We start from the raw sequence: 15092 nt of genomic DNA, 5'->3' as shown, positions 1-15092 counted from the left end.
TTTGAGGGACAGATGGACAGATGTCTCTCCCTGGAGGATTGCCAAGCATTTGTCTGGTGCTTCCCTCTCCATTACAGAGATATTTTTAGCACACAGAGCCTGGAATTTGGACCTTGCAGGTTATCTTGAAGTATTTCATACTGGCCAAGCCCATACTAGTGCTCCCTCAGGTGATTCTGCTAATTCTGGGCATCAATCAGGACCAATCATTTTCTAATCAGTTTTGCAAATGCCACATTTCCAGTTCTGCTGCCCTAATCATCTGTCCAGCTGTTTGTGGGTAGGACAGTCTAACCCTGAAGGTCATCCCATCAAGCCACAGGTTCTTCCTTCCTAAAAATGCTTTTAGTTTGGATTAGACAATTGATCAAGGAGCATTTCATAATGTTTAGATATATTTCCTGTTGTGTTCTGATAATTACTTAAATATTGACAGAGGCTAGTGTTTTAATCTTTGAACTGCTATGTCTGGACAGTTTTCATTTAATCCCAGTTTGTCTCCATCAGGGAGCCTAAGGTCTGTGATTAAAAATCCTTCACTAAACAAGATATTTGGGTTTGGGTTCTTGTGGCGAGTCAGGGAGGGGTGGCTTTCATGAAGTGATCAAAAATGAGGCAAGAGTTACTTCTGGAGGTTTTACTACATATTCTGAGCAGCTGAGTTTGGCCTTTAAATTATAAAGGCACATATTTGTATCTGCAGAAGGATGTATCAGGATTAACTCCATTTCAACAAGGTTGTAATTGTCATGCAGGAGAGTTGTGCCTTTAAAGAGATGTCACAGAATCACAGAATGATTGGCACTGGAAGGGACCTCTGGAGATCCTGTAGTCCATCTGTGTCTACTTTCATTGTTAACCAGAGAATTGAAAAGTCTTTGAAATACTAATAAACAATATGTCTTTACTATTCTGACACAGGAAATAAGGAGAAAAATCTTCCCCAAACATAATTTTTTTTCTGGTGTTGCATTGTCATAATGAAAAGAAAAAAAAAGTTTTAGTAACATAGTGTTGAATAAAGTGTCAATACCAGAAATATCCCTGTATCTTTGGTCAGCCCGGGATTTACAAAATGTGGCTGCCAAGAATCACTGCAAGATGCCCTATAGCTGTCCAGGAAGATGTATTCTCAGCTCTAGAAAGCACAGAAGCTTTTCAGCCTTGTAGCCACAGCCGTGGAGATGCAGCAGTGCATCTGCTGTCGCTGTGTCTGTGCTGTAACATCCGGAATTCCAACCCCCTGGCTCACACAGCATATGACTTTGGGGAGGAGATTCAGAGTTCAGTAATTAAATACTGCTTTGCTCTAGGCAAAATCAACAAATGGGCTTCATCTGCAGCATATTTTGTAACTGTACTCAGGACTGGGCTGCATTTTTCAGATAAGTAGACAGTAACTTACTTTTAGCCAAGGTTTTTGTGTTTTGTTGTGGGTTTTGTTTGGTTTTTATTTTTTTTCCTTCTCTTCCCTTTCAGGGTTGTAATTCTTTTTCTTCAGAAGATTTCAGACTGGCTTTGTCATCTTGTATTCTTCATACTCTCAAATTGGCATGAAAAGGCAGAGACTGTTGCCATAAATTAGGTCACTAAAGCTGAAGTACAGAATACAAATATTTATTGCCTGAGCTAAGGAAGGCAATTCAGATGAGGAAAGGAAAAGTTATTTTTTTAGTGTTCAGAAATTAAGCTGTATCCCTGAGGTTAAAAGCAAAGCAACAGAGTTAAACAATTGAGAAGCATCTCTTGGTTTAAATTACTGGAAGGAAAATTAGCAAAGCCTGATGATATGAGAAATCAGTAAGAAGGTTCATAAAATAGAATTACAGATAATTTTAATGCAAGTGCACACAATATTAAATCTTAAACAAAAGGGCATTTAGCTAGTAGCAATTTAGAGGCACAGATAAAAAAACAGAAAATGAAAATGCTATTTTGAGATATTACAGAAAACATTTGGGCATTTAACTTGAAAAAAATGTTTTTCTTTTAATTCAGAATGTTAGAATTCCTAACTGCAGATCATCAGATAATAGGAAAACTTTACTAAGGGTTCAGTTGTACTGTGCCCAATACAACATTGGCCCCCATCACTCAAGTGAAGATGTAAAAGAGCAAAAAGGAATTGGTACACTTGAAGAAAAGTCAACCTTTTTTTTTTCTTTTTAGAGTGTGACAATGGTTTTTGATCAAAATTTAATAAATGAATCTAATAAATTCTTACACAAAAGGATGCACAACACAAGTTATAGGCTGCATGCTTGATATAAAGGAACCACTAAATCATTTTACAAGTTTTCCTTTATAAAACATTTCTTAAAGGGCTCTGCAGAACTCTTCTTTGGATGTAAACTTAGGAATTTCATCAGCCATTGGGGATGGGGGCCCTCTTGTTTTGGGGCAGAGCATTTGGCAAAAGCTTTAGTAGAACATCAGCCATAAGGAACAGTGTTTTGTGGTTTAAATCTCCAGTTCTGTAACCTGTGGTGCCTTTGGTATATGAATGAAATCCTGCTGCAACCTCACACAAGCAGGAGTTTGCCAGGTCTGAGTGGCTGGATTGAAACAGCACCCTTTGCTCTTTTTATTTTGATTATCATGGCCATTAAAAACAAGAAAGTAAGAATTGATAAAATATCTATTTTGTGCACATATGCTAGCAAAATATTTGTCCGGATTTCTTACAAAAAGATTTCTTACAAAAGAGTTAAAAATGAAATCTCTAATGGCAATATTTCTGTTGCAGGGGATTTATTGTTTCTTTAGCCAGACTTCTGTTTTCCATGGATAAATGTAGCAGTCTGTTTATGTCTGAACATTAAGCATTCTTCAGAGCTACCCAGAGCATTAGCTGCTCCCTTTAACATATCATGTTTGGTATCAAACTAATGATTGGAATGTTTTTGGGGAATTATTATTCACAGCAGCCTGACAGGTTTTCCTGTTATCCTACCTATTGGGAATGTTTGAGCCCGCCTACAGCTGCAGAAATATCCCTTTCTTAGGCTGTTATTTGATGATACAATAACTCTAATTGTAGTATAACTCCAGTATACATTATCAAATGGTGATTAAGAGATACCCAGTAGTAATCTGATGTATAAACTTTCTCTGCCAGTTCAGGTTTGTCTGAAAAAAACCCCTAAAGAACCAAAAAACCCATTAGGCCAGGAGCCATATCGGGTGGCATCTGTTCCCCACATTTGGCATGAGCCACCACAAAGCTGCCACAAACACGTGGAGTGGAATAATGATTTGTCAGAAACACAACCAGGTTTGCATTTTGGGCACTGATTAGCCTGCAGATCTGGTGTTGGTGAGAGTGAAATTTGAGCTGCTTTTTAATGGATTTTAGTTGGGAATTTTAGTGTGAATGGTCCTCAAGTGACAGAGGTGCAAGGGTGAGACCTGAAACACAGACACACTTCTGCCAGGCTGGGGGCAAAGCCAGAGTTGGTGTTGTCTCTGGGGTAAGAAACCTTGTTTCCTTTGGAAAAATGAATTGTTGTGTGATTCCTGGCATGGAATGAGTGGGTCAGTTTGTTCAAAGCACAGGTGTGGGTCTGGTCTGCTCCTGACCTGTTCCTGAGTGAATCTCAAGGACAGCATCTCTGGGTTTTTTTTTTGGTTTTTTTTTGTTTTTTTTTTGGTTTTTTTGTTTTTTTTTAATAGCTGATGTGTGTTATGTCTGATAAATTTTGGGACTTGAGGGACTTTCTGTAGCAGCATTAAAAATGACCTGGGATATTGGGATGTTGTGTTGATTCTGACTGAGCAGTGTGTTACAAACCACAGGTCCATCCTCTGGGAAGGGAAATAAAACCTGGGAAGGGGCCTGCTGAAATGGAATTTCTTTTGGGCAGGGAATATTGATCCTGGTGTGGTCCCATGAGCAATTTGGGCATCATTTGTAAGCTCTCTGCCCATCCTTTTTTTTTTTTAACCTGTCATGGGGTATTTTATTTATTTATTTAATCCTGGTTTTACCAGTGAGGAATCTGCTTCACATGCACTGTGCCTGCTCCAGGCTGCAAAACAAAAGGAGAGGCAAGTGGGAGAGATTTCCTTTAAAAGCATAATTGGATCTAAAACAGCAGTGTGGGTGCATCATACTTTGTGATTGCACAGAATGTTTTGAGGAAGACCTGGAATGTTCCTAAGGGCAAGAAAAAAAAATAAAAAAGGGCCTTAAGGATTTCATCACATTTTTAGAATAGGTTTGGGACATAAAGCTGCAAATATTTTAAGGTATTTTTAATGGTCCCTGTGCAAATTAGGCTAAAAATCTTAAGACTGCTAGGAATTACATGTTAACTTATTCTTATTTTTGTCTCTTTTTTGTGTGTCTCTTAGGTGATTTAATTTCTGCATATAAAATGAAGAGTATTATTATCTATTAAATTGCCCAAAATAAGTAGTTAATTGCTTGTGGAAATAGTGAATTTGGGGGGAATTAGCCAGCATTGATGAAGTAATTTCATTAGGGTACATGTGCACATGCATAGGTCCATTGTCACAACAATTTGAGGGCTGGCAGTGTAAGCCTGGTGTTAATTCAGAGTGTGTCAAAGGGGAATAATTATAATATCCTCTTTTACTGTATTTTCTCTCTAATGTGATGTTTTGCTTTGGGTTGGAAGGAAAGGTTTGGTGTTTCTCTTTCCTCTCCCATTTCTTGTGTCACTTTGCTGTGGGACACTTGGGCCAAACACAGCAAAGACCTTCCAGATAATGTAAAGGAGCACTGAAAACATGCCCAGAGCAGGATTTGGGTAAAACACCAGCACCTTTCCACCTCTCCAGTGCCAGCCCGTGTGTTTGGAGCTGTTTGTGTTTTTCTGGCATCACTGCTGGTGCTGCAGTGCCACCTCCCGATGGCCGGGCAGGGACAGCTCAAAGGCTCCAATAAAACACCCAACCAGCCCTCCAAAAACTGGCTCAGGAGGGCTGAGCAGCACCTCTGACACACCAGCACAACCTTGGGGTGGTTTTATTTTCCTTCAGCTACCCAGCTACGTAACAGGGAAAGAGATGTGGCACCTCCACGGTTCTGCTTGGAGCCCAATTTATATAAATAATTCAGGGCTTCTCTGTGTGACAAATAGCATTTTCATCAGATTTCTGTGGTTTGATCTGTCGTTTTTGGTGATGCAGCAAGGTTTTGAAAATCTGTGATAGACCCATGAAACAAATACTGTGTGTGTGTACATAATGTAAAAAAACCTTCTTTATGAGTCTCTTTAAAGTTAATTACCTTCTCTGAAGGAAAATATTGTTCCTCTTCCTACAGCATTTTTCTGTTAAAAACACTCTTAAAAAAAAGATAATTTGCTCCGTGTATAGCAACAAAACATCTGAATAAAATGAGTATTTGATCCTGCACATGGTGGAATTGGTTGCTAATGCCTGAAATAGCTAAAAATGCCATTCATTTTACATTCTGCTCAGTAAAAAATCCCCAAAGTATATATTGGAGTTGGGCAGGGATGTCTTGTGCCCCAGGTATGGCTGGGGCTGTGGAGGGGTGGCCTAGGGTTGGTGTCAATGTACCTTCCTTTACCAGTTGTGTTGCACTTACTAGAAGTCACTGTTTTGGGGCAGCTTTTTCCTTTAGAAATGAGAAGGATTTAATTAGAACTGCAATTTTATTTTTTTTCCTCAAGAAACTAAAGCCTTCTTGCCCACAGCGTGGCTGTGAGCTGGGTAACCACATCCCTGGGGCAGGTTTGAGGATGTCCATGCGTGGTTTCAGGCAAATAAACTCATTTTCATACCCAAGTTCATCCTTTAGCTCCTCCTTTTTTGAGGGATTTCATTGGGTCTTGACTTTACAGCATGATGGCACTTGTGGAATAGTCATATCATGCAGTGTAAGTGTCCTGACTATGCAGCCATGGAGCATGAACTTTTTATTTTGAATAATGTAGGAAAACCCATTTTCTAGTGCTTTTTTACACCAGATCCCAGGTCAAACTTTGTCAAATAAAAGTAGGAAAGTCACTTCCCTTCTCAGACTCCAGTTCCATAAGAGAAACAATGGTGGTGGTCAGCTGGGTAAAAACCTGGGAAGGTTTGCTAATGAGAAGTGCTGGACAGATAACAGGAACAGGAGGTGGACATTATTTCATAACATATTCTGGAAGCTGATGTTTTCACTTGTTAAGTTGGAAAGGTCAGAATTTTCAAATATTCAGGCATCATGAGAATGTTTTCAAAAATGATATTTTGAGTTAGAAAAAATACTGTATTCTGTCTCTTCATGTTTCAAAGACTGTTGTTGCCTCATGTTTTCCAAGTTTTATAATCCATTTTTATAATCAAAAGTGTATATAGTACATTATTTGTCTTGCTAAAGATTTGCCATTACTAAAATCAAGAGAAGATTGTATGTAAATATATATATAAATAAATATCCCATCAGTATTTTTGAAGCACTGATTGAAAGCCTAGGCAAGTGTTACTAATAATCGACTGTTTAAAGTTTGTTTCTAACGTGAAGAATTCCTTTTGCAAAGCCAAAGATGAGATGTTTTCTCATCTTTAGTGGGATTAGCTGGGCTTGTTTGAACAGACACTGTGTTGTAGCTCAGATTGTTCTGTGCCTTTTCACTAGAGCAGGAGTACCTGAAAATTGGAGTAGATAAGAATGTAAAAGTGAGAACCTGCCTGGATGCCAACGTGAAAACAAGTTCTTGGTCTTTGTTAACGAGGCAGAAAGAGACCCATGTTATAAAAATGTGCTCCACAGCAGTAATGTAGATTGAATGAAATGTACTTGATTATTTTTTAAACCTGTGAAATGTGGCCTTTTTTAGTACTGGTATTAAACAACAGAATTTCCCAGTCCACACCAACTTGCATCGTATGAGGATCCGGCCCTTCAATATTTAATTTACTGACCTTTATATTGTGGTGAGACAAATGACTTTTTAATGACTCCAGCAGACTTACTTGCATTTTAAAATAAAGCCATTGTCTATGCTGCCAGGGAGCTACTTACTTTATAAATATAGCATTTGTTGGGAAATACCTATTAGGTACTAAAAATATTTAATTGACCTACTTTTTTTTTTATTTGCAGGGTTGTGTCCTTTGTTGTGACCTCATGGTTTAACTGGGAATAAAGATGAGTATAAGCAGTGATGAGGTTAACTTCCTGGTATATAGATACTTGCAAGAGTCAGGTGAGTTTTTATAATTTTGGTTATTAAACAATGCATAATTTATTTGATCTTCATCTGCAACTGGCTTTAGCAAACAGGGGCTCATTTAATTGTTTTGCCAGTAGGCATGTGCTTCTGTCTGAACTGTTTCTTGGTGTTTCTTCTCAACAAGAGAATGAATTCCTGCCAAGTTACCTTCTGTAACTTAATCAGATTTAGTCATTTGGAGTCTTCAGATGGCAGTCAACCAGCCAAGGGCTCACTCGGTTGCTAAAATGCATTTTCCTGGAGATCACTTCTCTGCAGGGTGATGATGGCACTTTGCACCATTTTCTTCAGGGCTGCTTGAAGAGGAAAATAGAATGATCAGCAAAATGCTGTTTTTTCCTGTTGTCTTGGAGTGATGGTGCCCCTGCCAGCTGGTCTTGTGTAGCTGAATTCCTTCCTGAACGTGACTGGGAGGGCAGATGTGGCTGAGTTTCAAAGGAAGAAGTGACAACTGTGACTATGACTTGTATCACTTGACTCTAAATAGAGATGAACAGATTTTTTTACAGGAGTAACTCTTGGGGGTTCCCAAAAGTCCCTGAAGGACCTTTTTTTTTTTATTTAATTTTTTGTTTTGTTTTTATTTTTTTGTATTGTTTTTCGAGGATCTTGTCCTTCTGAGTAGCCAGAATCTCCTGTTTCTTAGGAGAAAGAACAAAAGACACTTGAATTAGATCCCTCACACTGACTGTGCCTGCACAACACAAGAATGCAGCAGTGCTCCCTTATTTTTAAAGCTTCCCCAGCCCAGTCAGATCAGCAGTTTGAGTTTGTGTTGCATGTTTGGGTTTCTAGGTGCAGCCATATGGCTGCAGGGAGCTTTGTGTGGTGGTTATTCGTGGAGCTCTGTAAGAGACAACATCATCTTTCACTCCCAACTGTGATATTGATTGCTTAACACAGCCCACATTTAGAATGGGAATATTTGACTGGAAGTCAGGGCATGCCCCAGTAAATGAACAAGTGATGATTGTCAGCTGGCAGGAGGGAATATGATCTCAGCAATACATAAAAGAAGTCTGCATATTAAAGCAAAATGCACTGTTATCTTAAGACTGCATTTAAAAGATCACCTTTAATATGTGTATATATATAGGTATATAAGAAAATACACACATGTATTTCATATCTTACCTGGCTGTTTCAATGTTTATTGATTCATAGTTTTTGTTTGGTGATTGCTGATGGATGGCTTCAGGCTTCTTGAAAATGCATTTGACTGATGCAACATATGTCCACTGCTCATGGACTTCCCAAACTGAGGCAGAGAAGCACCAGAAGCAATGGTGGATGGCAGACTTTTACAGTTTCTGCTTGTCAAAAGAAAGCAAAACCTCATTTTTTCTGCCTGAATTTACTATAAATTACTACACATTCTTTTTTTAGTTGCAACTTGATTTTGTCATAGAAGCCAAACTTTAAAAATTGGTTCATCTTCATTTGAAAATTTGAAGGCAGCTTCTTGCTTACCTGAGAAGGAAAAAGGGGGAGAAAAAAGTGTTTTAAGAAAAAACGTCATGACAATAAAGTTAATTTGCTGAAACAACTATTTTTCTCTATTTTTTTTTTTGCTTAAATTCGCTTTCTTTTTTCTACTAATTTAATTTTTTTTTTTTTACTAACCTAAGCTATCAATTTTTTTTACTAATTTAATGTAAAACTTTTTGTACAGTTTAAATTTACTTTTTCAGCGTGATCAACTAAATAACCAGCAGCTGCCATTGGTGCACCATAACATGTTTGCCACTTCTTAATCAGTACACAGTGCTGATACAGCTCTAAATGCCAGAGCACATACAATTATGACAACACTGCCATGAGCTGAATTCTGTTCACATACAGATCCATTTCACTTTCATGGGTATCAGATCAGGGAGTGAAAATAGAAAGTGAGTCTTGTGTCTTGGATATATATTGTTTCATTAAATGCTACATATGATACAATACTTACCTGTAGTTTGTGAATGTATAAACAGTGAATTGTATATTTTGTATTGATGTTGTTTTGACATTGATACTGTAGTTAATAATTGTTGTATTTATATATGAACTTTGCTTTTCTCTTTTTGTACACTTGAACTATGAGGGAACTGAGGTGTTTTGACAAGTTTTTGGTAGTTCAGCATGCTGTAGCATTATACTTTGTATAATTTGCTCAGGTTGTAAACAGAAGGTCCTACCATGGTACAGCAAGTAGCCTTGTCTATCTGTAAATCAATTCTGATGTCTTTGCCTTGTCTTTAGGGTTTTCCCATTCAGCATTTACCTTTGGTATAGAGAGCCATATCAGCCAGTCTAATATAAATGGTGCTCTGGTGCCACCAGCTGCTTTGATTTCCATCATCCAGAAAGGTCTGCAGTATGTAGAGGCAGAAGTCAGTATTAATGAGGTAAGGAGGCTTTGCCTGCACAGGAGCATTGTGTCCTTGCTTGCAGTAAGTTTGAATGTTAGTATATTTTCTTAACTTTCTTGTATCCTATTTATTTACTTTTACTTCAGATTCCTTACTGCTGGTGTTCACCATGACTCCAGTGGTGGAACCAGAGTGGAGTGACATAACTGGGTGGGGGTTCTGCCCAGTGCAGCCACACAACACCAGGCATGGTGTTCTGGCTCATTGCCTAAAGGTCCGTTGTCTGTAGAGTTTTTACCCTACTCTAATGTTGTAGTACATCCAGACAAGTGTGACAGGATAATAATTGACAACAGTAATCTCTCCATTTTTTTGGTTTTGTAGACTGGCACTAGGGAGGTGGGAGAGGACTGTGCAGCTCTTGTTTGGGCTCTTGTGTCATCACAGTGAAGTAATGTGAGCCCAAAGGCAAGGTTTCCAAGGAGAGAGGCAGGGTTTGAATTTGTGGCAGGAAGGCTTAAGGTATATGCCAGTTTGCCTTTTGCCTCTGCTGGCTAATTCATCTTGAGCAGGATCTATTAAATTTGATGTTTAAATGGTTATTCCAGCAGTACAGAAAGCTATGTATCTTCCTGCCTGATGCTGCAGACACCTTCCCTCAATTTCCATTCTCATTTGTGCCTGGAAGGTGAGAAGCCTTTTTGTGTCAGTTAGATTAGAGAAGGAAACTTTTTTTTTTCCATTAATTCTGCTCACTTTCCAGTCTCCCTTATGTCTACTGTTTGTGTGGTTTTCACAGTCCTAGTGAAGCAAATCTTTTCCCTTAGGAAGCCTTAGAAAAATAAAGCAAGTGATAGGAATAGAAGAAGACCCTATATTTATTGCAAGGAATCCTTCTAGTCCCTAAAAATAGATCCTTACAAAGCCCTAGCATATGTATAAGGGTATTTTTAACTGGGTCTTGTCCATTTCAGGATAAAATTCTTCCTTGTTGTTTGAAAGCATGCCAGCACTGTTTAAAAAAAGGAAGAAAACTAGTCAACTCCCCAGATATTATGTTTATGGAAAGTATTAGTCTAATAAGACTATAACTTCACAAGTCAGTGACCCGAGTTGCAATGTTTGCAGCTCTCTCTTCAAACAAACCATTAGATTTTGTTGCAGCCACTCATGTTTGAAATCATATTCATAGATAGCTTACAGAATTTTTTGCTTTAGCAGACAGTTCAGCAAACCAGAAACAAGTAACTTTTGATTCCACAGGCTCTCCCAGAGGCCTGCAGTGGCTATTTTTGCACATTTATTGTGGTCACTTAATTAAAATTCCAGTCCTGGCCACAACAGTGACAAGATACCACTTCCAGCACCATACATAAACTGCTTTATTATATTAAATGAAAATGTTTTCTTTAGTTTTGCTTGGAATTTTTTGCCCATAATGTTAATTTGTACCTGGTGTTATTTTTTGTTTTTTTTTTTCTCCCTGTGCTGTAATTTAGGATGGTACCTTGTTTGATGGTAGGCCGATAGAGTCTCTCTCACTGATAGATGCAGTGATGCCTGATGTGGTACAGACAAGGCAACAGGCCTACAGAGACAAACTTGCACAACAGCAGGCAGCAGCTGCTGCAGCTGCAGCTGCCACCAACCAACAGGGATCAGCAAAAAATGGAGAAAATACTGCAAATGGAGAGGAGAATGGAGCACACACTATAGCAAGTAAGTTGAGACAGAAATGGCTTTAAGCTGGGTTAGCATTTCCTAGTTTATCATAGCATGAGCTTGTAGACAATGAGGTAAAAATGCAGAGTTTGGAATAACCCTTCAGAATTCTTTCATCATGGGTAGTACTTGTACAGATTGTCTCTCACCTTTGGCTGTCCCAATTTTGATATCTGGGGTTGCAGGAGTCAAACTTCTGCATTCATTAATTCACAATATTCCCTTGATCAGACTCACTTTCAGTACTGCTTCTTTTCTTTCACCTGAAGGTTTTTCACAGGGCACTTGCATAAAAAGAGAAAAAAAAATCAAGACATTCCTGTATAAGGAATGAGGAGTCTGCCAGTCCATGGCTGATTAAAACTGAATATTGCTTGTGAAACTCTGCAAACTCCTTCCAACAGGTTCTGTAAATCCCCTGCATCCAAGAGCTGTACCTGGCTCATCTAGTGGTGTTGAGGTCAGGATTGCTGTGTCCCTTTCTCTTTTATCAATATCAGTTTTCACTATTTGCTATTCAAAATTGCTCAGTGCAACTGCTCTCAGGTTTGCTTTATTCATTAATTCCGTTTTAGTTGTGATTGGTGAAATAAATGAGTCCTGTTTATCTTCACTGGTCAGAGGAACATACCTTACAATGAGGCTTAGTATGGAAAAGTTTGGGTCAGGCATTAAACTGTCACTTTGAAAATACTCATCTGTAAGTCTGAATTGCATGTTTAAGTGTGGGAGTTACAGTTCTTTCAGTAAAAACACCTGAAGAAATGACATTTTTGAGAGAATATTAATATTGAGCCATGTACAGATTTTACAGCCTGATTTTTGCTAGGCTTTTTCATTAGTATATATGATAAAAAGCTAAAAATACATTCTTTGGCTGAAACAAATGAGGGCTCTACTTTGATGCTTTCATTTAAAAATCTCAAAGGAGTATTTACTTGATAACTGTGAACTGGATAGAGGAAGGACAGACCTCGGATCTCAGCCCTGTTAAATATGATCTACCAGCAACCCCTGCTGGCTGTACAGCACTTCAGACTGCAGCAATGCATTATATGGTGCTCTTTCTGAAAAAATACTCATGTTTTAATAGCCTTTTCTATTTTCTCACATGCACAAACAGTGACAAAAACCCTTAATGCTAAATTAAGCAATAGCTGTGAAATTATTTCTTTAACTGCAGCGAATAAATATGGAACAGGTGAACTGTGCAGCATTTCTTACATTCTGCATTTGCACTCACTCTGAATTTATTTTTAATAATAGAAAATGATTGATGGTAGATGCCAAGAAAACTGTTTTGTCAGTTGAATTTCCCCCAGTATGTTCTACAGAACAATATGGTTTCAACCTCACTTCCATGCAGAAAGTTACACTGCCATGATTCCACAGTAATTGCTGATGAAGTTTGAGAAGCTTGGTTATGTTTGCTCTATCACCAAATGTGAATATATTCATTAAAGTCATCTTGTAAATGGAGTGTTGGAGATGTAGATTTAAAACCTGTTTGACTGCAATTGGTGAAAAGAGATTTTTGAAAATGAATGTGTTGTAAATGTATTCTTTCAGCACAAGCTAGACTAGTAACATATTGTACTATGCAGTATTGGGCCTGAAAAACAGAGTACTTATAACAACATTTATTTTTTAGCATAGCAGAAAATTAACTTTGGCCCTAATTCTGAAGCTCCAAAATTAAATCCACTTGGATGTGAAGGTTTACAGGGGCGAGGAGCTTTCTCACAATTTTGAAACTCCCCATCTGTTTGTAGTGCTTCATTAATTGGAACTGAAAAAATAAAAGAGCGTGACAGCTCTGTCAAATTTTTGAGTCACATAAATTGTGAATTCTTGCACTCCTCGCAGAAGAATCTGAGCCATACAGGAGTCCCAATGTCCCAAAATGCTAAAATCCACCTCTCTCCACTATTGTTTCCCAAAATGCAGATAATCACACAGATATGATGGAAGTAGATGGAGATGTGGAAATCCCTCCCAACAAGGCAGTGGTGCTGCGTGGCCACGAATCCGAAGTGTTCATCTGTGCCTGGAACCCCGTCAGTGACCTTCTGGCCTCAGGGTACGTGCCCTGCACACCTGTGTGTGTGTGTGTGTGTGTGTCCCTGCATGGGCAGGGCAGCAGGGAGCACTGCCCCAAATATCCAGTGCCACAGTGCTGTTTAAAAAATAGTGCCTCTAAATGGATAATAATAATAATAATAATACATGGGAATGGCCAAAGGCTCAGCGAGCACCTGCCCCAACCATCAAATGGCAGTGTTTGCTCTTTAGAGAATAGTGCTTTAAAATGGAATAATTTATTTATTATTATAATTATTGTTATATTATTCATTAATATATAATCAATATAACATGGCATACTGTTACATAAATATACAGTTGCAACTGTGATGTATAAATATTATAATATACAATCAATATATATATCACATAATATATCTTGTTTAGCAAATATGTATTGCTATATTATATATTGCTGTTACATATTCTGTTATATATTATAAAGTATATAACATATTCTATATGTTCTATGTTATGTATTATAACATAGAATATATAACATTGTATATTATATAGCCTATTACATACTATGTATGTAATATATATAAAATCCATATGTAGTGTTTTATATACCTATCTATATTATCTTACATACCATCTATCATAATGCTGTATATTATTTGTATATTGTATATTCTTAGCGTATGGTATATTGCATATGATAGGATACTACAGGCTGTCATTACAATGATACATATTAATACATGCATGCAATGAGTGGTACTGCCCACGTGTAAGCAGCAGGATTTCTATCCCCACTATATACAAGTATACTATATGATATATTATCTATTGTTTTGCATACCATCTATTCTAACATCGTATATTATTAGCATGTTGTATATTCTTAGCGTGTGGTATATTGCGCATTATATGATACCACAGGCTGCCATTATAATGATAGATGTTAATGCATGCATGCAATGGGCGGGACTGCCCAGGTGTAAGCAGCAGGGTTTGTATCCCCACTGTATATAATATATGATATATTATCTGTTGCTTTACACACCATCTATTCCAATACCGTATATTATTAGCATGTTGTATATTCTTAGCGTGTGGTATATTGCGCATTATATGATACCACAGGCCGTCACTATAATGATAGATGTTAATGCATGCATGCAGTGGGCGGGGCTGCCCAGGTGTAAGCAGCAGGGTCTCCATGCCCGGGTTGTGCAGGTCCGGTGACTCGACGGCGCGGATCTGGAACCTGAGCGAGAACAGCACGAGCGGCTCCACGCAGCTGGTGCTGCGGCACTGCATCCGCGAGGGCGGGCAGGACGTGCCCAGCAACAAGGACGTCACATCGCTGGACTGGAACGTAAGTGCTGCCAGCACAGCCCTGCCTGCACCTCCTGGTGGGCAAGCAGGGGCAGCAGCGTCCTCTCTGGCAGCACCTCAAACATTTCTGAGCAGTGTTGTTGCTTCTTCTAGCATAACTTCTTTCTAATAAGTTGCAGTCAATTAATTATATATACCATATATATACATCAAGTATCATAAATCGTATTCAGATCTATTCTGCCTCAAATTTTCTTTGTGCTCTTTGAGTTAAGCAGTAAAAAATAAATAAATCAATAAATAACCTTTTTGCTGGCAGAGTGAAGGTACACTTCTAGCAACTGGGTCTTATGATGGCTTTGCAAGGATATGGACTAAAGATGGTAAGCAAAATACTTTTTAATTTGTAATATATTTTCCTATATTGTGGCTCACGGCA

General features: G+C 38.2%; 1 protein-coding gene across 5 annotated transcripts in view; it reads left to right on the top strand.

Moving 5' to 3' along the window:
• The window catches only part of TBL1XR1 (TBL1X/Y related 1), a 103817-nt gene that overhangs the window by 76785 nt on the left and 11940 nt on the right, over window positions 1-15092 (top strand). For 4 of the 5 annotated variants that reach the window (XM_079315510.1, XM_079315509.1, XM_079315511.1 and 1 more), the window contains 6 exons: window positions 7082-7184; window positions 9456-9601; window positions 11065-11284; window positions 13235-13367; window positions 14552-14693; window positions 14973-15036. In XM_079315510.1, the coding sequence (XP_079171636.1) occupies window positions 7127-7184; window positions 9456-9601; window positions 11065-11284; window positions 13235-13367; window positions 14552-14693; window positions 14973-15036 (763 nt within the window). In that variant the 5' untranslated portion in view covers window positions 7082-7126. Of the gene's footprint in view, window positions 1-7081; window positions 7185-9455; window positions 9602-11064; window positions 11285-13234; window positions 13368-14551; window positions 14694-14972; window positions 15037-15092 lie in introns of those variants that run through there. The other variant, XM_079315513.1, reaches the window with a different exon arrangement.

Source organism: Erithacus rubecula (assembly GCF_903797595.1).
Source record: "Erithacus rubecula genome assembly, chromosome: 11".
Classification (NCBI taxonomy): domain Eukaryota; kingdom Metazoa; phylum Chordata; class Aves; order Passeriformes; family Muscicapidae; genus Erithacus; species Erithacus rubecula.
This window is presented reverse-complemented; position numbering and strand designations above follow the sequence as displayed.